This window comes from Homarus americanus, unplaced genomic scaffold, assembly GCF_018991925.1.
Source record: "Homarus americanus isolate GMGI-L3 unplaced genomic scaffold, GMGI_Hamer_2.0 scaffold54443, whole genome shotgun sequence".
Classification (NCBI taxonomy): domain Eukaryota; kingdom Metazoa; phylum Arthropoda; class Malacostraca; order Decapoda; family Nephropidae; genus Homarus; species Homarus americanus.
In genome coordinates, this window is record NW_024750852.1 from 4254783 (window position 1) to 4282256 (window position 27474).

The following is a 27474-nucleotide window of genomic DNA, read 5'->3' on the forward strand; positions in this document are numbered from 1 at the left end:
TCATAATATCACTACATTTGTCAATACAGTTCTTATTTTTTTTTTAGAAAATCATTCTGAATCTTGTCTACAACCTGCTTTTTGGAATACCTTCTTTGATGAATCTTATAACAAATACTGGAGATATTATTGCATAGTTTTCATAACCTGATGTAATATGTTGAAAAAAAAACCAACATGTACAATACCCTGTACAGTAATTTCAATGACTGTTAAACATTATAAAAAAGTTATGCTCAAAATGCATAAAGGAATAAAGTATCCAGTATTTCATTAATGTATAGTGTTTTACACCCATATTTCACAAGTGTACTTCATGTTTGTAATGCACCTACAAGTACTGAATAAGCTTTTACCTAAATAGTTATCTTACACTGATTCTCAATAAATAAACACAAGTACTGTACTGTATTGCATATACTCGGTATATAAAATGCAGCTTCATCAAATATAAAGTTGACAGAATTCATTGGACAGGTCTCTTATATAGCGAGTCTTGACTATAAACAAATCAGCTATCACAGAAAATATACTCTTTTCTAATGGCAAACTGGGACTTACTTTTTGAGGGTCTTATATTTTCATTAACAAACCTGCTGACTCCCCTCTGTTGACACTTTAAGCTGCACACCCATCATAAGGATGACATATATCCTTACTGAAATCTTATTGTTTATTCATGTTTACTTAAGTATGGGTGTAGCAACTGAGTGGATATTGTGCTCGCCTCATGCCCAAAGGGTTACTGATTTTATTCAAGGGCATCCTCAGTCCACCTAGCTGTTAATGGGTACCTGCCTTTAGAGTAAGGAAGTGAAGGTGGTCAAGTGCAGTGCTGACCTGGCTGCCTACTCATGTATTGAAGGTTTAGTGAACCATATCGACACTATCCCTAAAGGGCTTTCAAGACCTTTGGGACTTGCTTGCACTTAATTATATAGCACAATCTTATTCCCACAATCTAAGTCGAGTGGTACAGGTACTTATATAATGTTTCCCAAAACAATTAATTCTGGAGATCCAATATAGTTGTAATACTTGAAGTATTTGCTGAAATATCCTACAAGGTGACTTGGCGATCACATGGGTGACACACTCCACATCTGCTTGCATATCATCTAAATTTTGCCTAACTTTGCCTCAGTTGTAAAGTCTAGATATAGCTACTGTATGCAGTAACAACTTATTTGCTGAAGGATTAAAGTTTTGGTATGCATTGAGGTGATGGTATGTGCATGGGCAGCATTTGTTTTTATATGTGTACTTCAATATCTGGTTCATGGGGAATAATGTTTGATAAAAATGGTTTTTAGGCACTGTTCCCTGAGCGGCTTCATTTTCTTACTGGTATGATTTTAATACGAGTTATACAATTGGATGTACAGTATGTTAATACCACCAACACCACAGTGTTCCACATGGTACTACCATTGTTTTAAACCAAATGTATAACAGAAGAAGTACATGATAACTATGATGCTACTTTCTGTGGACAGAGAGTGAAATACCTGAGCTTACTCCCCAGTGGTACTGTAACGTAGCCTGTCCATTGCTGCAATACCTGGCTGGGCCATAAGAGCTTGCTGGTAGAATGCTGCTTGCAAGGCATAAGGATTCAGACTTTCATATCCTGAAAAAAGAGAATAATAATATACTGTAGATAAATTTTTTCCGGTGCCATTTTTTCCAAGTACCCAATCAACTACCCCTAATTTTAATTTGTAACTACATGTACTGTTTGTGTCCAGATGAAGGGTGATATTCCCAGGAAACAACTTAAATCATGTAAAGAAAGGCATATACTGTACTACCTGTACGGTATAAAAGGATAAAGAGAGGGGTATAGATATATTATACAGTATATGCCCCTATTTAGTGACACTTAATAATGATGATATAAGATATATACGACCTAATATATAAAGTGATATTCCAGTTAGCCGGAACAATTGGTGCATAGCACTTCTGGGAATGAGAGATTTCCAGGTAACCAGACAACTTTCTGAAACTTGGAAAAATTCCTTATCCCCGGAACCCTTTCTGGTTACTGGGAAAAGTTTCCAAGTGTCTAAACTAGACAGCTTGCACAGACAGACACTAGCCCACTTTCCCAGAACGTTTCTGGGTGATGGAGACGTTTTCCTTGAGTCTAAATTACTGAAATCCGTAAATACAGTTCCAATTAAGTTACAAACTTCATTTCTTTTCTATAATAATCCAGAATAGTTTATCTGAAAGTTTGATTAAATAAATATATTTAAAAATCTAAAATCTATAGGATATGGGTGTGAATGAAGCTGTGTGTTACAACTAAGACTGGTATTTTCCTTTCCCATGGAGCTGTGGGGGATTAGTGGGTCTGGTGTAACTGACCTGACCTGATGCAATGTCAGGTGGAGGTAGGATGGGAGTTTAGTGGTCTCATATTACTGGCCTGATGGAATGTCAGGTCACCCTTTCTTGGGTGGAGGATTAGTGGGTCTAATGACCTGAAGACGTCTTGAATAAACACGAAACCTACAGTATTTTTAGAGAGGTTGTTATAAGCCAAGTTGTATTCCTTCAACATTATGTTACATAACACTTTAAAATATACAGTCAATTGAGTGAAGTGTCTGCCTATTCTAGGGTAAAGATGACAGGATCTGCTGGAGTACAATATATACAAGAACACTTGCCAACAGTAACAGAGACGTGATCGATCGCCCAACGATCCAATCAGTGGCGAAGAGGATAAAATTAACATGGCTCTATTCACGCCCGTATCATATAGAGCTTTTGTTTTTTAAATATATTTATTAAATCAAACTTTTAGGTAGAGTATTCAGGATTATTTTGATAAAAACATGGTGTGTCTAACAAAATTAGAACTGATTTTACTGACTCTGGTATCAATATTTCTTACTTTTTTTATATAAAAGAATGGAATTCCCATCACTATATTAAATAGAAATACAGTATTTTGTTTAGGGATATCTTCTTGGAAATGTTTCGTAGAGAATTTATTAAGGTTCATTATGGTATCAAATTCATCGCCTTATCACAATTAGCCATGTAGGAAGGGGGGAGGGGGGGCTGACCATGCGACCCTACCCCCCAAAAAGGTTTGCCTCTGTCAACAACACTCAGCTCATAAAACCCACACTTGTTTTCTTTTTCTTTAGTTCTCCTTGACGAGATATTGGTATCTCTATGTGTTGCCACTATGAATGGTGGATCATATGCACAATCACAGTACTTTAGAATACACAGAAAAAAAAAAAACTTTCTTTGTGGTGGCAACGGTTCCTTCGTGACAGTTTGACTTTTTCAAAAATATTATTCACGTTTATTCTTTTTTCTAGCTCTCATCAATGAAATTATCTTCATGTACTATCTCTATGCACATTTAAGAAAACACACACAAAAGAAAAACTTCCTTTGTGGCACCAAATACTATGTCTTGGCTACTACGGACTGTCTTAAATAAAGGCACAATACTACCCTCACTGATCGACCTTTGGATAGTCAATCACAGCCATGAGCACAACTCATTTAAAATTTTCTGAATAAACCTTGCCATGTGGCAATGATTTTGTGGTTGTATACCTCCTGGCCTATTCCTCTGGTCAGTAGAGTGTTATCAAATATACAATTGGGAATAACGATAAAAATCCTACATTGATTTACACATTCACATCACTCAGACGATCTTGATGCTCTTATGTAATAACTGTCTCATTGCCGTCCCTCAACAATGAAAGCCCGAGTGCCAACACGCTTTGTTACAGAGACGCTATCCGATACGACCCTCATGCTATTTTGATGAATACGTATGAGTAAGTTATAATATAAAATAAACAATATAATACAAACAATATTGTGTGCTAATTTACATACCAGTTAGTGGAGCAGAAGGCACCAAATATGTGCCTGGAGACACTGTCATGCTCTGAGGGCTTGCAGTAGTCATGGCAGGTGTTATAAGAGGTGGCATGTTCATTGGAGATGCCATGAAGTACTGTGGGGCAAGAGGAACTCCACGTAAGGCCTGGTTTGCTTGCAGCAGTCTTGAATTAACAGTTGTTATACCAGAGTTGGTTTGCAGAGTACCTGTAACAACAATATTAAGATTATTCTACTTTACCAGTTGCCAGATTCATCTTAGTTGAAGCAGAAGACAACTATCTTATTGATATAATCAAGAGACAGATTACTTTGGCTAACCAGTGGCAGAGAGCAAAAGTAAAAATGCCAATGTCACTCTTTTTATACCTCTTAATATTGGTTGTAGATTTACACTGGCCACAAGGTCTGGGCATAACTGCACACTCTTTAATATCAGTACAGGTTGACAACCTTTTATCCGAAATTCCGAAAACCGAAAAGCTCTGAAAACCGAAACTTTTTTTTGTGGGGCATTTTTATTTTTTTTTTAAACAGGGATTAGCCCACCCGGGCATTGATCACTGACCCACATCAGGGCCTTGGGGGGCGAAATGAAAATGTAATAGTAATAATAATAATAATTATTCATAGTAAATAAAAATTTTAATAAAAATACACCAAAATAAAATAATATGATAATAATAGTAATATTAATAAAATTTAATAATAAAATTAATAAAAATAACAATAATACAGGAGTACAGTCAACCCTCACTTTACGCGGTTAATTCAACCCACAGGGTACCGCGGAAAGTGAGAAACGCGTAAAGTGAACAACATAACATATGGGATTAATTGAAATAGAGACCGGGCCGACCCCCAAACTCCACTTTTTGACGACACACAACTATGTTGTAGTAAAAATATTATCTTAACTTTATGATGGTATGCACACACAATTAATAATTAAGAGAAATAGCAATAATATTAGGTTTTTTAACACTTACATTAGTAGAAAAGATGGCTGGGCACACGGGGATGGGCGGTTGGTTCCGAGGCAGAGGGCAGATTATTGGCCCTCACCTGTATCACTTGTATCAATTGTATCACTATCCACCACAGAGGCTTGCAGGGCCTCTTTGTCAAACCCCTCAAAGTCCATATAAGTCCATATCCTCACTATAATTATCACTATCACTGACTTGGGCCGGCTGTGGTGGGTGGCGGGTGAAGAACTCGGTAATGTTTTGATGACTGGGCGACCTTGTGCGCACCATGCTCGCGCCGCTTACACAACATGGCGGATGGCGGGAGAGGGCGGGAGAGATGGCGGGAGGTTTGGATCCAAAAATGGCGCGGCTTGCCAGCCGCTCTCCGAGTAAAGGGGTACACGCACTGCGGAATGTGAGCATTCCTGTTTCGGCAGGGTACCGCGTAAACGTGGAAATGCGGAATGTGGGACCGCGTAAAGCGAGGGTTAACTGTACTGTACTGTAATAATAATAATAATAATAATAATAATAATAAAGAAATACAAGAATGAAAAAAAGATCAAAAGTGAGAAACACGACCTAGACCTATGAATTATTATTATTATTATTATTATTATTATTATTATTATTATTATTATCATTATTATTATTATTATTATTATTATAATTTTTATTATATTTTTGCACCCCAGGCCCTGATGTGGGTCAGTGATCTATGCTCAGGTGGGCTAATACACATTAAAAAAAAAAAAAAAAATTCTGAAAACCGAAAAATTCTGAAATCCGAAATGTCTCTGGCCCCAAGGATTTCGGATAAGGGATTGTCAACCTGTATATGCAAAATCCTACTGCTACATTACACAGTATTTGTCCACTGCTAAAAGTTTGCTGTTGCTAGGTCAGTTATACAAAAGCAGATAGGAAAAGCTCTACAAGAAATCCCTTGTTCTCCCCATTTTCTACTTAAGTAACTAAACTAATTATGGTTAAGTTACCACTATAGTTAGAAATCCTAAACACATAACTTTTTAGCATTCAAAATCAATATCATGTAACAATTTCACATAAAAATTTGAAGGAAGATTTTTCAAAGCAATTATTATTAACTTTCTGAAAGCTTTCCCTTCCCTCAAGATTCTTATTTACTTTCTAAATGTTCAAGAGCTATAATGTTTTCTCCTCTAAATGTAATAGGCAGTATATGAAGGTAGCCCAATCATTAAATACAGTAATTTGATGCAGAATACTGTAATTTAATACTGTATAGAATGTTAAAATACCTCTGACCTAATTGATAAAAATCACAGTCTTAAGTCAAACATACCTCGAACTTCTCCTCCAGGGCTGGCTATCTTCTCTGATGGAAAAGGGATACCACCACTTGGAAAGCTAGGAATGATGACCTGAAAATTCCAGTACTTTTTTTTTAATGCAGTATTGTACTCAGGCATTTTTGTATAGTAAAAAGTAATTACTATTGACCTCAGAATATCTTCTAATATCAAGTGCACATGGCTTCAAAATGGCCTCAAAATGCCCATGATATTGGTCAGATTTCGAAAAAAATTCTGGGGGGTTTACAGCACCCCCCAAACCCCTCAGCTGGTTGGACTTGCTGTGCTTGCCATGTTCCCCCACCCACTACTTCTTGGACCCCCCCTTTTTATATTTCTGGATCTGCCCCTGATACATATCCAGATCCTTTTCGTATTTGGTATCAGTTAATGATGTTTCTTTGTCATGTTGAGACCTGAGATATACCTCGTTACTATTGGTAAAACCCATGTACTGTACATCTTTTTTCATTTCACGGTGTTGAATCTTAACCACTGTCTTTGACCACTCCTGAAGCCAACAGAGATCTCCCTGTAACACGTCACAGTCTGCCCGCCTGGTTCTTAATTTCACTAAATAACTCAGCATTGTCCACAACATTTGCATGGAGGAGCATACTGCATAGCATCTGGTATATCATCATTGAAACAAACAAACAACAACAACCATGAATAAAGTCTCTGATCCATGCTAGGATTTTCCCCAAATTCTGTACCCTTCCAGTTTAATTGTGTGTCTGGGCAAAAAACTTTGCTGGCATTTCTTTACAAAGTTGTTTTATAGAAGATATGAGATTCTAACATACAGAACACCCCATGATAGTTTGTCAGTGTCATGGTAGCAAGTAGTGTTCTCACCTCTTCTCCTGGAAATGAACCAGATTCAAGAATTTTCATCATAATCTTGAAAATAGGTAATAGAGCTGAAATATAAATAAAATACTAAATAAAATACTGTATGAGGAAATAAGGTGAATGTTTGAGAGTGTGGTCCCAGATGACCCCAAATTATAATACAGTATGAGTACAGTACCAGATTTTTTTTACTAAAATATGATTGTAAATTGTCACTGAAAGAAACCAAATGAAATAATTATCAATATAAATGCTGCATTGATAAAAATCTAAGAGTAATAGCCTCAACTTGCTTGTTGCTAAGCTGCATTTGTTTCCCAACACTTACAAACACTACAATGAACTACATTTCTTAGTTTTCTTAGGATCTTGTTACTCTTTACTTTTATCCTCTTTGCCACTGGCTCCAGAATGTATCTGTACCTGTACCAGTGTTGGTCAAGTCTGGTCTTGAAAGGGCCCACACTCGGTGCCACCACAACACTCTCTGGTAGATTGTTCCAAGAGTTTACAATTCTCACTCTGAAAAAGTTTGCCCTCACAATTTCCTTGACTTGTGGCTTCTTCAACCTTGAGCTGTCACCCATACTGGTGCCCTCTGAGATGTTTAGAAACTTCAATTAGGTCACCCCTTGCCAGTCTACAGCAAAATCTAAACAGTTGCAGGCGTTATAATCTCTTTGGATAACTGAGGTTCCATATTGCAGACCTAAGTCTGGTGGCCCTCCTTTGAACTTTATCAATCAACTGACACTCTCTAGCATATCTCGGGGAACAGATAGGGCGATGGTCCAAACGAAGAGGCACTTTACTCTTGAAGGAAGTTACAAGGGATGGACCTTCTAGATATCTAAACGACTTTCTTATAAGACCCACTAGCTTAGTTGCTTGATTCACCTTCTCACAATGGCCAAAGAACTTCAGTTCATTGCCAACATACACACGCAGGTCCATTTGATATTCGGTCTCTATTAATGCTGTTTTTTCTTCCCGTTGGGATTGTGATATGCCTCTTACTGTTGGTACGACCTAGGTGCATCCTCTTGCACTTCGTGACATTGAAACTTAACAGCCATTTCTTCGACTACCCGAGAAGTGACAGAAATCTTTTTGTAGCTCTTCACAGTGCATTTGGTTTTTAATTTACCTGAATAATTTGGCATCGTCCGCAAACATTTGTATGGAGGACTGTATAACTCTTGCATGTCATTTACGAAACAAACAAACAACAAAGGGATCAGTACATTGTCCTGTGATACCCCACTTGTGATGAGCACACATGACAATTTTGTGCCATTAGCCATTAATCACCACATGCTATTTGCGGCCATGAAGAAAGTCATGACTGCAAGCAGTGTGTGGTGATTATTGGCATGAAATCATCATGTGTACCTGTGACAAGCAGAGTACCCAAGGGCAGTGTACTGGGTCCATTGTTGTTTGTTAATAAACATTCAATGGCTTCTGAAAGATAAAATTAAAGTATCAAGGCTATATGAGAGCAGCAGCGATTTACAAACAGATTTGTTGAAGGATTCCACTAGCACCACCTATCTGAACATCCAGGCGCTCTAGAATTACTTGAGTAGTCATGACCGGAATTTGGGGATTTCAGAAGTCTGAAGACAGGGATAATCAATATATCCTCTGTATCTTCCTCTGTCTTTGCATTTGTATGGTAATACTTAAAATATAAACACTCTTGAGTTTTTCTCTGCTATACATTTCAGTCAATATAATTTCAGTACAGTATATACTATTGTTCACTTTTTTGTGAGAACGTCTAGATTTGGTGAAAACTATAATTCTGTAGTGGTGATACAATTAGATAAAAACAAAAATTATTACTACTAAAGAATGTACAGTAATAAGAAACTTCCATACTGCCTTATCCATTAATATATCTATTTATCATAGTAAAAAATCCTTGGTCTTCTATGTCTCAAAAACTGACTTCCCTTATTTTTTTTAACACAGACCAGATATTGGCACATAATTAAAAAAAAATTATACATAAAAAAAAACAGGAAACAATATAAATATTATAAGACAGTAACTAACCTCGTGTGGGCTTTTAAGTTGCGGTTCCTGTGGCGCAAACATTGTAGGAGCAGGGATCCCCACAAGCTGAGTCTGAAAATTATAAAACATTGGAACATAGGTTTAGCACATTTAGAATATCTTATAAAATAACAATTTAGAAGGGTTGCTTTCCTGGAAAATGGCATTCAAAGTGACACCAAACAAGAAAAGACCAGTTTTATATAGTAAAAAGGGTATTTGGTTTCAGACCACCTCACCCAGACCAAATACTGTACCCTGTACAAAATATGTGCTCTTCACCCTCCCTCTCCAGGCCAAATATTCACAGAACTCGTTTATATTACCTTGTTCTACTGAAACAATGAAGATCATAAGAACATAATCATAAGTAATCACCAGTATGCAGCAAGTATGACCTGAGGGCCAAATGGAATTAGTCCATTAAAACACTGCAAATTGTAGAGCTGGCTTACACATAATAAGAAAACTGAAAATGATAATTCCTTCAATTTTATTGACACAATAAAAAAAGTTACCTCTGTAGCTCTGACCCGTGAAGAGAGTCCTCTAGTTGGGTAGTGCTGAAGTCCCTGAGTACCAGCTGCCCTGCGTACTTGTGGCATAACAAGGACCGACTCCCTGAAAAATGGACAAGTGAATAAGATGAAATACTGTATTGTACATCTTTGAAAAAAAAAAAAAAAAAAAAAAGATCAAGGTGTAATACTACAACACATCTAAGCCCACACACATATACAATACTGTATACAATAGACTTACATTACAGAAAGGTACTGTAATAGACTCCTAGATTATGTTGGAACACCTGATTCATACAAAATTACTGTATCAATGTAATCAAAGGGAATCACAGGGCTACATTCTAACCTTAGTAAAAATCACCAACTCCACCTTCAAACCACAAAAAAATCTGACATGTTTAATATATATTTAGGATGCCTTCAATACTTTAGTAAACTCAAAGTTATGTCATGATATACTTCATTCAAGTCAGATATCACTGAAGGCATAAACATAATGCTCTGGACAATATACTGTACAGTATCAATTACCTGGCATGATTGGGAGAGGACACAAACCAGATTCTGAAATTTCCAGAATTTTAGTAATAATAGGCCTAGAATATACATAAACTATAAATACTGTAGGGGAAAATAGGCCAAAAGTTAAATGTGGTCCACAGACAACCCAAGAATGAAATACAATACGTACTGTATATACAAGTTTGTTGTTACCAAAATCATTCCCAAATTAAAAAAACAATTAACTAAAGAAAAATTATATATATGTACCAGTAACTGTAAATATAAATGCCTTAATTAAAAAAAAAATAATTGTTTTTCTCATTCAATCAATCAGAGTTCGGTCCTCATATCTGAAGGTTGGCAACCACAGTTCACCACTTTAAATATTCTCAGGTTGTTTTTACCAATCCTCTAAAGTTTTTAATTTCATTCATCCATCCCAGTCTCTGCCATTCCCTAGCCCTCCAACCCTCATCTTTGCCCATTCATATTTCTGCTATTATTCCCTCATCCTTAATTATATGACCAAAGTACAGTACAGGTATCTAATTTTTCTTTTTCTGTACATTTCAAGTATTTCTCTTGAAGTTTTTCCTGTCAGTGTAACTAATTCTTAACATTCGCCTATAGCACCACATTACAAAGCCCTCCAACCTCTGTCTGGTGTCTGCTGAAAGTGTCTGCTCTTCTGAACCATACATCAGTCCTTGCCATATACAGTACAGTAAAGCCTTTCAACAGCCTTTTTCTAAAATTTAAGTTAATGTCCCTTCTCATTAGGTATTTTAGATTATTACAAATGCTGTTTTTGTTTTAATTTCTTCTATACATCTAGACACACAGCTGTTACTTCCCAAATACTGTACAGGGTACACAAACTTTTCTGCTTGTTTAAGTTCCCCGTTGCCTACCATAATTTTTATTTTAGGATTTATTTCTAATTTGAAACAACCATTACTTCAGTCTTTACAGCATTAACTCTTACACCATATTTTTCACCTTTTCCAACTAATTTGCTAAAAAAAAATTGCAATGCCTCTTGACTATCTGTGATAAGAGCAGTATCATCTGCATAGCTTATGTTTGATATTAAGTTACCATTAACTTTTAGTCCTTCATTATCACTTATAACTTCTCTCATTAGGAATTCTGAATATATATATATATTATATATAATAATGTTGGAAATGGAACACAGTCTCTTTTTACATTTTTACTATTGTCCTCTTTGCCACTGATCAGCTCGTTAGTTGCTTGGGCAGTCACTCACATCTCTGTTACGTACTGTTGGCAAGTTATGGGCATGCACCGGTTCCTGAATGTATCGTCTCACTATAAACCTTTTTTTTCATTTCAAGGGTTACACAGTTTTGCATGGACATGGTGTTCAGCTGAACCCAACACCAAGTTTTACTGAAGGGTTACTGTATATGTACGTACTGTAATACTTGTACTGTATATTTCCCTTAAATTATGAGTGTACTGTAGTGCTAGATATTGCATGTAAAAATTCTTTCTCATATTCCCGTATGATTACCATAAACAGTACAAGTGTATAGAAAATGTTTTGGCTTTGATTTCACCTGGATTTAGTCTACTTGCTATCTATGGTTGTCAATTGGCTAAAGAAAATTTTGAAAAATAATTATTCATGGAATGACAAATTACTCCACTCATGTACTTAACTTGTATAAAATGTAAGGAAAGCAAAAATTTCTGAGTTTTGTGATTCATATTATCAATAAAATAATAGTGAGACCTCAGTCTATTTACAGTGTTGTTGTGCAGTACATACCCTCCAGGAGTAACATGAGACACATAGCCAGTCTGGTTCTGTCCTGCACTGATCATGGAACGGGCCAGGGATTTCCGCTGATGGTATTCCTCACGGTTCTTTACTGGTTTTGCCCATGTAATTTCCAGTTCACAACCATGAACAACACGCCCTGTCAATGGCCATCAAATAACATTGTTAAAATCATTAACATCTCTAAGAACATGAATATTGAAGTGTGCATAACAAATAATTAGCAAACATGGCAGAGGATGTAATATTATACCAGTACATAACAGAAGGCAGGTACAGTACTGCACTGTACTGTATATCTTTCTGGTTAGAAACAATAAGACAGAGAAATGCACAATACACTGTAGCCCCTTCAAGAGAATTAACGCCAATTACCTCCCATGTGTGTATCATGGAGATTACCCTACCAGACCATTATACTGTACTGCCTTAACACAGTCTAAAAGCCAAGTGACAAAATTATTCAAAACAAGATGGTGAGGTTCATTTTTGACATGAATGCAACAAATCAGATTGGTTATGAAGTCTTATAATCACAGGACATGTTTGTGACATAGAGTGAAGACGTTGATCTTACTCAACCTTAGTTTATTTCTTAGTGACCCACTGTAACGTTTTCGTAGTTACTTACTCTTTGGTGATGAAACAGTAATGGCTTATGTGTGAAGATTAATCTTTTAGTAAATATTGCTTTACTTACTATAAAGTGGCTGCATCTTCCTCAACCATGGGCTACATTAAATACAAATATTCATTCACTGTGGGCCGCACAAAGATATGGTTTGGCCCGCATGCGGCCCATGGGCCGCAAGTTGCCCATGCCTGATAGAGGATAGTGTGAACAGTTCCATTTAATAACACAATTTTTTTTTTACAGAACATTGATGATCTGCAACGGAACTGAGATATGATGGGTAGTGTGAATCGACCTTTACCCTTCATTTTCTACACTACTGTGCCATGATCTTACCACATACATTAAAAACACTTCATGATACTGTACAGGGTCAACCTACCATTTAGAGAAGCTTTGACAACTTCAGCTTGCTCCCTTGTAGCAAAATGGACAAAGGCGTAATCTTTTTGTTTCTTGACGCGTTCCACCCCATTGGAACTGTTGCAGAGATTCCTTATGTCTTCTTCCGTGGTAGTTAATGACAAATTGCGCATGTACAACACCCTCACCTGAAGAGTACAAAATGATCATTATTAAGTTTCACCCTTTATTTTACCCCACTCACTTTTTGTCAAGCCCCCTATCAGCTCACTGGCTCAATTATTAAATGCCCAGTCTATCATTTGCATTGAGGTAAAAACAGGGGGAAGAGATGCATACAGTAACCCTAACTTCACGAATTTAATCTGAAGATGGCCATTGAAGTCCTCGTGAGTCTCTAAGACAATGGTGGATAGTCATTATAGTATTTCCACGCTAACCTGGCCCGTAAGCCACGCCCCTCTTCTATAGTGACAGCTGATTAGTTCATAGAAAATTCAAACTAAATGTGTCCACAAGCAGATCTGTTATTATCTAAAATAATGTTAAATATCTGAACTATCAAAGTGCAAATAATTTCAAGGCATCAGCACTTCAGAGAGGCTGTTATAAAACTTTAAATATTTATCATAAGAGATCGATATAAATACTACACGAGCAGTCCAGAGGGAGGCAAGACGCTCAGGGAACCAATCAGCTACAGACGAGGGGCGTGGCTTATGGGCCAGGTTAGAGTGGAAAGGGTATAGTCGTGACCATCCATCATTGGTGGTAGTAGTGATAGTGGTGGTGGTAGTGATAGTGGTGGTAGTAGTGAGTAGTGCTGGTAGTGATAGTAGTGGTAGTAGTGATAGTGGTGCCCATAGTAGTAGTGATAGTGGTGGTGGTAGTAGTGATGGTAGTGATAGTGGTGGTAGTAGTGATAATGGTGCCCATACTAGTAGTGATAGTGGTGGTGATTGTTCCCATCCTTGGCCAGGCAACGGATAACAAGAGGGAACAAACTGGGTAATGTATGACTCGTGACCTTCAGTAGTTTGGTATCTAGTAATTATGGAGGGTATTTTAGACACAGTTTCGTTTGCTGATTACTTGTGTAAATGCTTAATTTTCAAGATATAGGAGAGGTACTACTGCCTGAGAAGATATCGGAAGCATAATGTGTTGTCTAATGGTGGACCCTGCTGCCATATGGCAACACGAAAATTGTGACCAAGTCCCAGGTTGCTGATCTGACTTTCTGCTTCATTTACACACAATTGCAGGGTCTCAATTGTTTCTCTTACTATTGACAACACAAAATACATATAATGTTTCTCACTTTTGATTTTTTTTTAATTTTTGTATTTTTTATGGTTCTTCGTTATTATTATAATTTTTATTTTATTTTGTTTTCAATTTTGTATTTTATATTATAATTTTATTTACTATGAATTATTATTATTAATATTAATAATAATATTATTAGTATTAATATTACTATTATTATTATTACATTTTCGCCCCCCAGGTGCCGATGTGGGTCAGTGACCTGTGCCCAGGTGGGCTAATCCCCGTAAAAAAAAAGAAGTGAAAACTGGGTATTTTTAAACCCAGTTTCAATGAAAAACAGCGGCCGGTCATTATCCCAATAAAAATAACCTACAAGATTCATCTATTCATCATCCTGTCATGTCATCTTAACATAATCACATATACATCAGCTATACATCCCCATACACCACACTTCAGGCACAGTAGTAAGAGCTGTATCTCCCTAAAAAATTTCTCCGGCCAATATATAAACCTAACATTAACTAATTAGCATGGTCCCCGATCATCCATACTCTCGTCTGCTGGTTGACTCTCCCTTTTACTTTTATATCCTCTTCGCCACTGATCGGCTCGTTAGCCGCTTGGGCGGTCGGTCACTCTGTTAAGCACTATAGGCAAGTATACTGGGCATGCACTGGCTCCTGAATATATCTGAACCTGCTCCAGTGTTGGTCAAGTCTGGTCTTGAAAGAGTTTACAATTCTCCGAAAAAGTTTGCCCTCACTGTTTTCTGGAATTGTGGCTTCTTCAACCTTGAACTGTGGGGCGGTCATCCGCCAGCTCCAGGTCGATTTATTGTTGTTATAATGCTATTATGTAATAGTAAATGATGTGGCGGTCATCCGTGTAACAGTAGTCGTGATAATGTTGGACCATTGTTGGTGGTAGTGGTAATGGTGATAGTGGTGGTAGTAGTGATAGTGTTGGTGGTAGTGGTACATGGAGGTAGTGGTGGTAGTGTTGGTGTTAGTGATAGCGTTGATGGTAGTGATAATGTTGGTAGTAATGATAGTGGTGGTATTGGTGGTAGTGGTAGTGGTAACGGCGATAGTGGTGATACTAGTGATAGTAATGATAGTGGTGGTGGTGGTAGTAGTAGTGATGGTGGTGGTAGTAGTTGTGATGGTAGTGATAGTACATTCGTAATGTTAATAGTGATGGTGGTGGTTGGTGTGGTCTTGTTGCAGGAAGCTCAAGATAAGATAAGCCGCATCATCAGATACAAAGCTCCACCATGTCCACCTCCTTTGGGGGTGCATACACGTCGGCGAAAATTAAATTTGCTCCTGAGAATATAATATTATGCTTAAAAATGTACATGATTGTGTCTCGAGAACATATTTATTGGCACCAAAATGCTATATATCGTTTTAATAAATTTTCAGTTAGTGTGCTTCGAGATGCCGAAAGTTACGGTTGTAAAATGGGTTTGCATATAATAATGACAAACTTTTAATAAGTCTCTTTGTACGGTACTTATACAATTTTTTTATGAAATTTATATGATTAACAGTAAATTCTCATAAAGTTCTCTATAATAACACTGATGTTTGGGAGAGTTCTACAGGACTCAACCTAACTTAAACATTTGCATTATGATTTGGGAGCCATTTGTCCAGAGACCTAAGAGGACTGCGGCCCTGAGATTCACTCATCGCCTCTCTAACATTTCTGACCAGTAATTCTTCCGGGAAGGTGATAACGCTTATCACATTACTTCAAGGATAGTCTTATCTGTCGATGAGGGGGAGTAGGGGCAGGTTAGGAGGGAGTGGGGGGATAACGGGTTGAGAAACAGTGGCGTATATAAATTTCTGGAAAGGGGGATCCAAGACTCGAAAAAAGGGACATAGCTAATTTGATTTTCACTCACTTATCTGTTTATTTAATTTTGTGTTTGAGGACAGACGGTTCGACACAGCACTGACCCACATTGTGTTCACAGAAGAGGTTATAAGAAATAAACTGTCAAAGCTAAAGGTTCCAAATAGTCCCAGCCCTGACATGGTGCATCCCAGTGTTAAGAAAGTTGTGCAACGAGCTTGCCGAGCCCCTGAAAATCCTGTTCTGTAAATGCCTGGATGAACAAAAGGTCCCCAGTGATTGGAAAATGGCTTATGTGAGTCCTATCTTCAAGAAGGGCGATCGTCACTCTACGAACAACTATAGACCGGTGAGCCTGACCAGCATAGTATGTAAAGTACTTAAGAGCATTATAAGAGATGCCATGATAGAACATCTACTACGAAACAACCTTGTAAAGGATCGCCAACACGGTTTTAGGCCGGGGTGCTTCTGCTTAACAAAATTACTCAAGGTACTGGATATTTGGACCCATATTCTGGAACGGGGTGGTAATATTGACAATATATACCTAGATTTTGCCAAGGCTTTCGACAGCGTACCCCATGAAAGGCTGAAAATTAAACTGGAAGGGTACGGGTTTCGGGTAAATGTCCTAGCGTGGATAGAAGACTTTCTACATGACCGCAAGCAGTGTGTGGTGATTAGTGGTACGAAATCATCATGTGTATTCGTCACAAGCGGGGTACCACAGGGCAGTGTATTGGGCCCGCTGTTGTTTGTTTGCTTCATAAATGACATGCCTGACGCTGTACATTCCTCCATACAAATGCTTGCGGATGACTCAAAGTTATTTTGGTAAATTAAGAATCAAGCAGACTGTGAGGAGCTGCAGAAGGATCTCCGTGAGCTTCAAGAATGGTCGAAGAAATGGCTGCTGAGATTCACTGTCACGAAGTGCAAGAGGCTGCACCTGAGACGCACCAACGGTAAGGAGGCGTATCATATGTCCCAACGGGACGAAGAAACTGCATTAATTGAGACTGAATGTGAAAAGGACCTAGGTGTGTATGTTGACAATGAGCTGAAGTTCTTGGGCCATTTTGAGAAGAAGGTGAATCAGGTGACTAAATTATTAGTTCTTATAAGAAGGTCGTTCAGATATTTAGACAGTCCGTCCCTCGTAACGATCTTCAAGAGTGAAGTGCTTCCCCATCTGGGGTACTGTCACCCTGTCTGGTCCCCGAGATATGCTAGGGACTGTCAGTTGATTGAAAATGTCCAAAGGAGGGCCACCAGACTGGTGTCATGCACTTCGGCACCTCAGCTACCCTAAGAGATTAGAGCACCTGAAATTTCCTAGGTTATACTTCAGACCTAAGTGAGGTGTATAAACATCTCAAAGGGCACTGCTCAGTCGAGTGTCCTTACCTGGAGCTGGCGGACGCTCGCCCCAAAAGGGGTCACAGCTCAAGGTTGAAGAAGCAGCAAGTCCAGAAAACTGTGAGGGGTATCTTTTTCGGAGTGAGAGTTGTGAACTCTTGGAACAATCTGCCAGAGAGTGTTGTGACGGCACCAAGTGTGAGCTCTTTCAAGATCAGACTTAACAAGCACTGGAGCAGGTTCAGATACATTCAGGAGCCGGTGCATGCCCAGTACTTGCCAACAGTGCGTAACAGAGACGTGACCGATCGTCCAAGCGCTAATGAGCCGATCAGTGGTGAAGAGGATAAAAGTAAAAATATTACTTATATACCCCACACCGTGTCCTTGCACAGGATAAGTCCTGTAGATTTCTGTAAAAATACACATCAGCATATGTTTCTAGCAATAAATTAGTCCTTATCTTTATTATGTATTTTTTTATAGCAGTAGACAAGTGTGTTCGGAGCGGACACCGAGGCACGCCCTACCTACCACATTACTGGGTATTATCAAAATACATAAATTAAAACAAAATATATTTATAAGGAAAAATAACAAAGAAAATCTATATACAACTCAGGACTTATTCATCAGGCAGCTACCAAACAGGGAGGTACTACCGCCTGGAAACATATTGAAAGCATAATGTATTGTCTAATGGTAGACCCTGCTGCTTTGTGGCATCACAAAAATTGTGACAAAGTCCCAGGATGCTCTTACTTTGACAACACAACATACATATATTGTTTCTCACTCTTCATCTTTTTTTTTCATTTCTGTATTTCTTTATGGTTCTTTATTATTATTATTATTATTATTATTATTATTATTATTATTATTATTATTATTATTATTATTATTATTATTATTATTATTATTATTATTATTATATTTTTATCATAAATTTTATTTATTATTATTATTATTATTATTATTATTATTAATATTATTATTATTATTATTATTATTATTATTATTATTATTATTATTATTATTATTATTATTATTATTATTATTATTATAAAATTTTCGCTCCCCAGGCCCCGATGTGGGACACTAGCCTGTGTCCGGATGGGCTAATCCCCGTATTAAAAAAATAAACTAAACCTAATTACTTTGGTAACTCATTACTCCGTTGTCTCAATTTGTCTCCTGCGTGGCGCTGTAAGCGACGTGGGCTGAGCGTATCTCTCACGTTTTTCTCTCCAGTTCGATAACTTTCATGCCGGAACTCGAGATATACCGTTATACAGACTAATATTCACAGGCTTACGGTATAATGATAACCTATGAAACGGGGTCTATATGAGAGGCAAGCGTTCTTATCGGAGTTTCATTATATCGTGTTGGTGTTGTATGCAGGAAGCAGATGAAAACTGTACCAACCTTCCCATATCAGGTAAAAATAACCATGATATAATATTTTAGGTGTGACTCGGCTACTGGCTGTGTTATCTGTGGTTTCCGGGTGGGATTCCATCGTAGCCAGAGACCCGGTACTCTCCACTCTGGAGTACAGAAGAGGACCGAATGACAAGGAAACACACTCACTTCCAGTATAAATTCAATAACTGGGAAGATAAGTGCCCGTGGAGCCATAATATCTAGTTAACCAAATACTCGATGACCCCCAATCTGTAGCGGTCTAGACAAGTACCCTAGAGTGCACTAGAGGTACAGTACCTTTCCAGTCCCCACCAGGAGACAGTTCTCATAGATGAGTAACTCGTTTAGCACTCAATGAGAACCAACAACACCTATTACGACCCAACAAGCTGCCGGAAGCCTCTAACCCACCAGAACCTTTTAATATCCGTCGGAAGCCTCTAGCGCCCATTGAAATCCTTTTGCATCCTTCGAGTACCTTAGTGCCTATCGGAACCCTCAAGGATCCATTGGAATCCTTTATCATTCAAAGGACTCTGCTAGCACCTATCGAAATCCTCAAATCCAGTCGAGGCCGTCTAGTACCAATGATATCCTGACGGAATCTTCTAGTGTACATCGTAATCCTCTAAAACCAATGTTAATTCAATTGGAACCATCTAAGAGCCACTGAAACTTTTTAATGCCAGGTAGAAACCTCTAAATACCCACCGGAAACCCACAACATCAATTTGAACTCCACCGGAACCTTTCAATATAAATTTGAAGCCCATTTGAACCCTCCAAAAACAAATTGAATCCTAAGACGAATACATCTAACACCGTCGAGAATCTGAACAAGGAGGAGTAGGGTGGAGCTGCAGTATACGAGTGTACCTGGTGCTTAGGGAGGGAGGCAGAGTCGGAGGGATAGGGATGAAGGGAGGTGTTTTATCAGTGGTTGGCGGGTCGTGATACTGGCTTTTGTTCACCAACAGGCGACACTCTCGTTATCTCCTCCTCCAGATACTGAACCACGCCCACACTCACTCGTTCACGCCCCTAGACACATGTTAACATTCAGCACTTAGGCCTTTACATCATATCAATTTTCAAGACATCTTGTTAAAAATCACTCGCTTACGCCTCTACACCACGTCCACACTCACTCCCCTACAACACCACCCTCCCCCCCACTCATGGTGACGCGGGTGAAAGACGAGATACATAGAGACCTGAGAATAATACCCATCAACCAGCAGCTGCACACCCTGGCCAGCAGAATCTGGCAAAAGATAGAACGATCAGAACAAGAACTCCTTCAAAGACTCCCACCAGATAACGACAACAACCATACATCGTTCCCAAAAAGTTACCAAATCTCAAAAGTTCCATTACCACCCTCGATCTATACGGCCAGGCAATAGACAACCTCCCAAGAGCAGCATCCGCCACGGTCGGCGGAATATGAAATAAGGCCCTCGAAACACCCATATATGGGACAGGGTAGGATGTCTAGTGCCTGTACCGACAGACAATAACTTACCTCCTCCTAAATTTCTTCAATTTCCGAACTATAACTTCCTTCCCCCACCTCTAATCTTCTTTCACCCCTCCTTTCTCTACAAAAAATAAAAAAGACAATGAAGGAGGGATTAAGAAGAGGAAAAGAGAGGATGGACGAATTGAAGAAAGAAGAGAAGGAGAAGAGAGAGAGAGAATGGAAGATAATGATGCAAGAATAATGTAAAAATGTTCTCCATATTGGAACACCTGATGTTTGGCATTAAATTCATAAAAAACACATTAGATAACATAATAACAAAGTGAATGTATATACCAAACATGTAGGAGTATATGTGCTTCAAACGCTTACATTCCCTCACATACTGTACACATATCTTACACCCTCTCCCTCCCGACATACAACACTTCTCCACCTACAGTGACGTGGCAGGAGATTAGAACAGCTATCTTAATCTTCTTAAACTCTCTGTCTCTCTCTCTCTCTCTCTCTCTCTGGTACTCGACTGTACTGACCACTCTACACTCACTTGCACTCTTCATTATGTTTTTTTAACCATCACAATTTAAAGGAAATCTCCCCGTCTTCCCTGTGATACTAGTTGGGGTACCCGGCATTGCCCGGGTTTGTTTTTGACGAAGTATAGTTAAAACAGAAACACTCCATAGACTTAGACGGCCTATATCCGTCCTTGATCGAAACAAGTGTAAGCTACATGCATGAAATAACCATAAAAAATTTCAGCTCTCTCTTTAAAAACAGTAGAGCATCTCCATAACAAATTTCAGCTCTCTTATATTCAAAAGTGTAGCCGTATACAGTAGTTAACCAAGGAAACAGACACTGCTTTATATTATTACATATTTAAATCACAACCACGGAATATCACAACTACGAGTTTTGACAACAAGGTGGGTAGGTAGAAATCATCGTAATATCCAATACTGTACTGTATTAATAAAAAACTGTTCGAGTTCGCTTCTTGAGGTCCTAATCCCTAAAGGCGTGCTTACCAGCTGTCTTTACCGAGACATAACCTACAATTTACGTTACTACGACACAGGTATACAATCAACATTATCGTCAACATTAATATCGATATTTAAAGTAATGGTAACGGTGGAACAGACGGCTAACACCAGAAGGAGTTGTTCGATTTCGTTAATTTTTTTTCCACAGATGTTCTTTGGATGATAGTAATAAAATCGATACGACAATGCACACAATCTATTTATAGAACATGACCCAACCAAAGAAACCAACTAACGTTACCTACAGTAACTTCCTAGCCAGGGGGGCTCCACCTCCAGGCATATTAAGCAGAAAGAATTTACTTTGGTATCTGGCACCAATGAAAAAAAAATCTTGAAGCGCCGCCATGATGTAATTTTACGTTTTTATTTTTTATTTTTTTTATTTAATTTTTTTTTTACGTGAGAGTATGATCAGTTACTGGAATAATTACACTAAATAATTAATTTCTTCGCATACAAAGCACAGACATAATTTTAGTATCATATGATTATTTTTCGCCGTGCTTTACCCAGCAATTTCCCTCATACTTCATGCCCTGCCCACCACAGGTGATTTATGATCGGTGATACAGAAAACTAAACCCCAAAATACATCTGTGGAAAAGGAACGAAATCGAACTCCTTGTGTTAGCCGTCTGTGTTATTCGTCCATTACCAAATTAATATTTCAAGAATATCTTTTTATTCAAAGCTAACCAATAAGGGTGGCTATCTTGAAGCCTTTTGTAGTCTGTCGTATAAGAAGCAAAGATATTACGATGAAAAAGTATTTAAACAGATGGATATTTGTGAAACCCTTAGCAAACTAACTTGTGTTTGCAAGTGTTGACAAGAGCAGTGTGGTGGTTATCAGGAATGGGGTCGAGGCGGTTGCGTGTTATCAGAGGTGGTGTGAAGCTATGAGGCCTCGCTCTTATCGCCACAATCCCTCACGTCTCACCCGATATTTTTTTTCTTCCTTAGGGTTACACAGGACTTCGATTATCATACGTCCAAATACACTAAATACGTAAGTTCCGCCACGTAGGGTTACACAGGACTTCGATTATCATACGTCCAAATACACTAAATACGTAAGTTCCGCCACGTAACGATTTATAAATGAAGAACTGTAGTTTTAAAGCATTCTGTAGATATAGCAAGATGGTATTTAAAACAAGGAACTGGTATATATCGTTGTTCCGACATTTACAATAATCGGCCCGACTCTGAACGTTCGTAATGGGAGAAAAACTACTTGGCGGAGATGACCACATTGATACCATTTTAAAATTGTGTCGTAAAGCAAGATAATGAGAAGAAATCGGTTTCCTAATTTTGAAATTAATTACATGGGTTCAACTCTTCTTGCTTTATCTACAAAACAACGGTTAGAGCTTTTAAACATCATTTTACAACAAAAATTAAATGACAATTTAACATACTTGTACAAACCAAGGCCAGTAGGTCACATACTGTACATGACCCGGATATCATTTTCCTTTTCTGGGTTATCTATCCTTATATCAATCAGGAAGAATACAAAAGTAATGTCAACTTATACGCTTTAATACACTAGACTGGTACTGTGCTTATTTCACGAGAAAAAAATCACTCTCTAGATCAGTTTATGGCGCTGAAGGTGATAAAGTGCCTCAGGTGATATGAGTGACATAACTCGTGTAAATTATGTGTAGACAGCCAGTAATAAGTGTGGATGATAAGAGGTACAGTAAACATTTTGTGAGAATTTCTATGGGAGTTCTCGTTAACGAAAATAACATGGTAACAGCGCACTGCAATAAATCTGAATTAGTACCGGTAATGATAGAGCCAATGTGAAGGAGGATACAGGGGTTTTAGGGTTAATGAGGATAAGGGGTAGGAGGCAAGGACTATAAATGATCCTCGGTAGGACCTTCATAAACCAGAGGCTTTAAAAAGCTAGGTCGATGCAGGTGGTATCAAGGTTACTTAAAGCCCCTATATGCTAGAGGGTATACAGAAGTCCCGGGGTGCTAAATTAACCAATATATAATATAAATTCGACGACTGGAGAATTAAACTTTAGCTAGTAACAGGGGTGGGGGGTGGCACCATTTAACCTCCCGCATTTAAATGCCACGATAAAAACACTTTAAAATACGACCTAAGAAAAATAACGCTATTTTTTTAGAGAAACATTAATGAAAAGCAGAGGGAAGTTAATGAATAATACACCCTTTATAAGACTAGATCGGGTAAATTCCTCCCAATCTTGTATACAGAATTTACAGTATATTAACCGCTCACAAACTCGTAACTGGAACACGTATTTTCCTCGCATATTTATACCCATATGAAGATTGGGAACATTTGCATAAATCAATGGTAGACTGGTCCCGTGTGGGCTTTTCATAGGTAGTCCATGTTGGTTAAGAGAACAGTTAAATAATGTAACACGTAGCCAGATAAGGAAGGTGAGGATTTCGGCTGTCAGCTGATAAGAGACGATACACCCAGGTCGTAAAATACCGAGAAAAAAATTATGGAGAATGATGAAAGGAGTCTTCCCTCTGGTGATTCTCACTACTGATAGTGAGAGAGAACAAATATAAGAGGAAGAGAATGAGAGAGAAAGATAAAGGGTAACAACGAGAAGGTGGATTACAGTGTATGTCAGCTGGCGGGAGGGGGCGTGGCAGTGGCACCATCTTCCCATCATGATTCAGGAGCCAGCATGATACCACTAACCATATTCGTTTAATCATGAGTAGAAATATGGTTGAGTGCCTAATCTTCTGGTGACAATACAACCAGTCAAAAACCTCCACAACTTTAACTTAACCCAATAACTGGAGATGAATACCTACCTTGTTTGTTGCTCTAAATTATTCAGTAAGATAATGAAAACATCCATTTGATTATCCATAAACAATAGTAAGAATTTAAATCAACGGAATAAATTAAGTCGTTAATATATGGGGTTTATTTATTTGTTAAAAGTTGATGCCTAATGTATGTGCTAATTTATCGTTCTTGTCGGTTACTATTTGGTTAATGTTTTGGTTAAAAGGTGTGTTATGCTTTAGGTGTTAAGTGCAGATGCGTTGAGGTGTGGTGCGTTGAGGAGGTGTGATGCGTTGAGGTGTGTTGTGTGATGCGTTGAGGTGTGTTAGTGTGTGCGTTGAGGTGTGTGGATGCGTTGAGGTGTGAGGTGTGATGCGTTGAGGTGTGTGTGTGCGTTGAGTGTGTGTTGAGGTGTGTGTGGTGCGTTGAGGTGTGTTAGGTGTGATGCGTTGAGGTGTGTTAGGTGTGGTGCGTGTGTTGAGGTGTGTTAGGTGTGATGCGTTGTTAGGTGTGGTGTGTTAGTGTGATGCGTTGAGGGTGTGTTGAGGTGTGATGCGTTGAGGTGTGTTAGGTGTGATGCGTTGAGGTGTGTTAGGTGTGATGCGTTGAGGTGTGTTAGGTGTGATGCGTTGAGGTGTGTTAGGTGTGATGCGTTGAGGTGTGTTAGGTGTGATGCGTTGAGGTGTGTTAGGTGTGATGCGTGTCGGTGGCCAGAGTTATACCATCACATCCGGGACCCAGCGGAACTTCCACTTCCTGGCAGATCAGCTGATAATAGTACCCCCTAGCGCTAGTACGTGTATGGCAGTGTCACATAATATAATGTTTAACCTAACCTAACCTTACCAAACCTTACCTAACCAAGTCTGTTACTGCGCTTCAATAATTAAGTCTTTAAGCCCAAATTTTACGGTAGTATATACTGTTAGTTATCAACAATAAAAAATAAAGAGAAGTACAAGGTGTCCAAAAGTCCCTTTCTGATTTCAAACTTATATGATGTATAAACGGCATAAGATAATGAAATGCATTTTTTTTTTGGCATTTGCTAAGGTGAAAAACAATACTTGAATAGGTACTCTTTCAAATGGCCCCCAAAACTGCATTTCAGTATCTTATGCCGTTTATACATAATATAAGTTTGAAATCAGAGAGGGACTTATGGGCACCTTGTACAGAGATCTCGCTCACGGCCCCACCCATGGTAATACAGTATAGACACTCCATCGTAATCGGACTCACCGAAAGCTGGCAACAGTCATCATCCATACCATCCCACTCACGTCTTCCACAGTGTTATTCTATTTAACGGGCTACGTGGATAGGAAAGTCTGTTATGTCTTGGTCCGTTAGACGTGACGCTCTCATCTCACGGATTATACGGAGAGGAAGTCCCTCTCATACCCAGCCTCTCACTCGGTCACTTCAGCATTAAGGAGAGAGCCATGAGAGTACTTAATACGATATTGTGGAATTAAAAACGTATGAGGTGGATATTTTTCAGTAAATTGGAAATATTAGAGTAACATGCATTTTGCCATAGAGCGCGCTGATTGGACACGTTAACGAGAACCAGTAGAGATTTGCTTTGTATTGGTGAAGAGGCGGCTAAGCAGCTGGAGAGGGAAAATAAAATCAGTTTTTAGAGTGGCTGCCGAACGATCACAGCCACCCCCACAAAAAAAAACGCAATGAGACATCACTAAAATCCGGGTCTCGTTGCATTAGGTTGGATCAGGTTAAAAACAAATTACTGATTTATGCTATAGGTTAAGTTACGTTTCCCGGTAAATGGTTAGACTGGGAACTGTGCCGGGGTCATAGGCTGTACATTACCCAATGAGAAAGCTTCTTGGTGAAATAGCGTGTTTGTAGTGATAGAGTTTAGGGCAAAATATCCGGTGCCAAAGACATACTAAAATACCTGTACAGTGCCAGTGTGTTGGAAGAGAATTAACCAATAACTATACTAGTAATCTATGATTTTATAACTCCTGTGTTAGCTTCAATATATACCTTTAGCTGTGACGAGGTGAAGTCAGGAGCAGTGAATGTGATATTCTGGAGCAAAAATTTAGGAAATAGCTGTTGTGAAGATGGCAGTATAGTGACAGACGCCACCACTTTCCAACCTTGTTACGCTTCTAATTTCATAACATCATAAATTATACAAGACTCAAGCGACTCTACCTCGCCAGAGCTACAGGAAGACAGTGAGAGTATACAGTAGGTGTGTGGGGGGGGGGGAGAAATAGCGGTTTCCTACTCTGAAGGTTAAGAATGAGAAGTATGACACAACCAAAACTCAACAAAAGTTTTGATCATAAAATGTGAAGCATTACAAGACTCCCGGGTGTTAAGTGTAACAATCTTATTGATCACAACTTAAGGTCTGGAACTTACCTTCGACATAATGTCATTGTCGACGTCGAGTTCAGGTTCTGCCCAGTCAACTTTAACTTCTGTGTTGCCCCATAAAAGGATGCGGCCTGAGAAGAGTCTCCTGCGGGCCATTGCCGCTGATTTGTGGCAGGTATACTCAACGAAGGCGTAACCGCGGTTCTTGGCGCGGTCGTTGATACACGCGTACAAGATGATCTTAACAACGCCCTCCGTAACACGCTTCATCTCCTCTTGCACTTCCTCCCGCGTGCGGTTCTTGGGGATGCCGCCCACAAAAAGGCGGTTGTTGTCGACGCTGCGCATCACACCAAGGTACCGCTTGGGTCTGATCTCATAGTTATTGAGGCGCAGGGCATTCTCGGCCTCTTGGCGGGAGGAGTACTGGACGAAGCCGTAGCCGCGGTTATTGCCGTTTATGTCCATCATGAGCCGCACCTCGTAAATCTTGCCTGCTCGCTCCATCACCGGCACCAGCTCGTCCTCGTACAGGTCTCGAGGAATTTTGCCAATGAAGACCTCGCACCCCTTGGGAGGCGATGGCCCCTCCCAGCCTGGCGGCGGACCGTATTTGCGCTGACCATTCTCATGCACCAGAGGGTAGCCCGTGCGTAGCATCAGCTCCTGCAGGGCTTGTGGCACGTGAGGGACGCTGGCCAGGTCCACAGTGTCGTAAGAGACGGAGCTGGCTGCGCTGCTGTTACTTTCGGGTCCGCTATTCATGGTAGTTCCAGACCGAATAGAGGCGGTGCCGGCACTGACGGTGAGCTGGCAACCTTATCTTATCAGCTCGGAGCCACGCCGTCACACACACATCAACGTTTTCTACCATTCACTGCTGATCCCTCACCGCAGGCCT

At 39.0% G+C, this 27474-nt stretch overlaps 1 protein-coding gene across 2 annotated transcripts; it reads right to left on the minus strand.

The window, feature by feature from the left end:
• LOC121854332 (probable RNA-binding protein 46) lies at window positions 1–27361 on the minus strand. Of its 2 annotated transcripts, XM_042348928.1 has the most exons (9): window positions 26619–27361; window positions 12961–13129; window positions 11933–12083; window positions 10165–10197; window positions 9628–9730; window positions 9110–9181; window positions 6184–6262; window positions 3880–4092; window positions 1–1630 (listed from the first exon to the last, which is right to left on the minus strand). In XM_042348928.1, the coding sequence occupies exons 1-9, from the start codon at window positions 27336–27338 to the stop codon at window positions 1515–1517; spliced, it is 1656 nt and encodes a 551-aa protein (XP_042204862.1). In that variant the 5' UTR covers window positions 27339–27361; the 3' UTR covers window positions 1–1514. The 2 variants fall into 2 exon arrangements, with proteins under 2 accessions (XP_042204862.1, XP_042204863.1); XM_042348929.1 differs by lacking the exon at window positions 10165–10197.
• Window positions 27362–27474: the final 113 nt, after the last annotated feature.

Excerpts from the sequence above, each read along its gene's own strand:
- LOC121854332 (XM_042348928.1), bottom strand. The coding sequence starts at position 27,338 with ATGAATAGCGGACCCGAAAGTAACAGCAGCGCAGCCAGCTCCGTCTCT. Across the intron at positions 12,084-12,960 it reads TGTCAAAGCTTCTCTAAATG|GGCGTGTTGTTCATGGTTGT; the intron begins GTAGGTTGACCC and ends GGCCATTGACAG. Across the intron at positions 9,731-10,164 it reads TCCTCTCCCAATCATGCCAG|GGAGTCGGTCCTTGTTATGC; the intron begins GTAATTGATACT and ends TCCATTTTTCAG.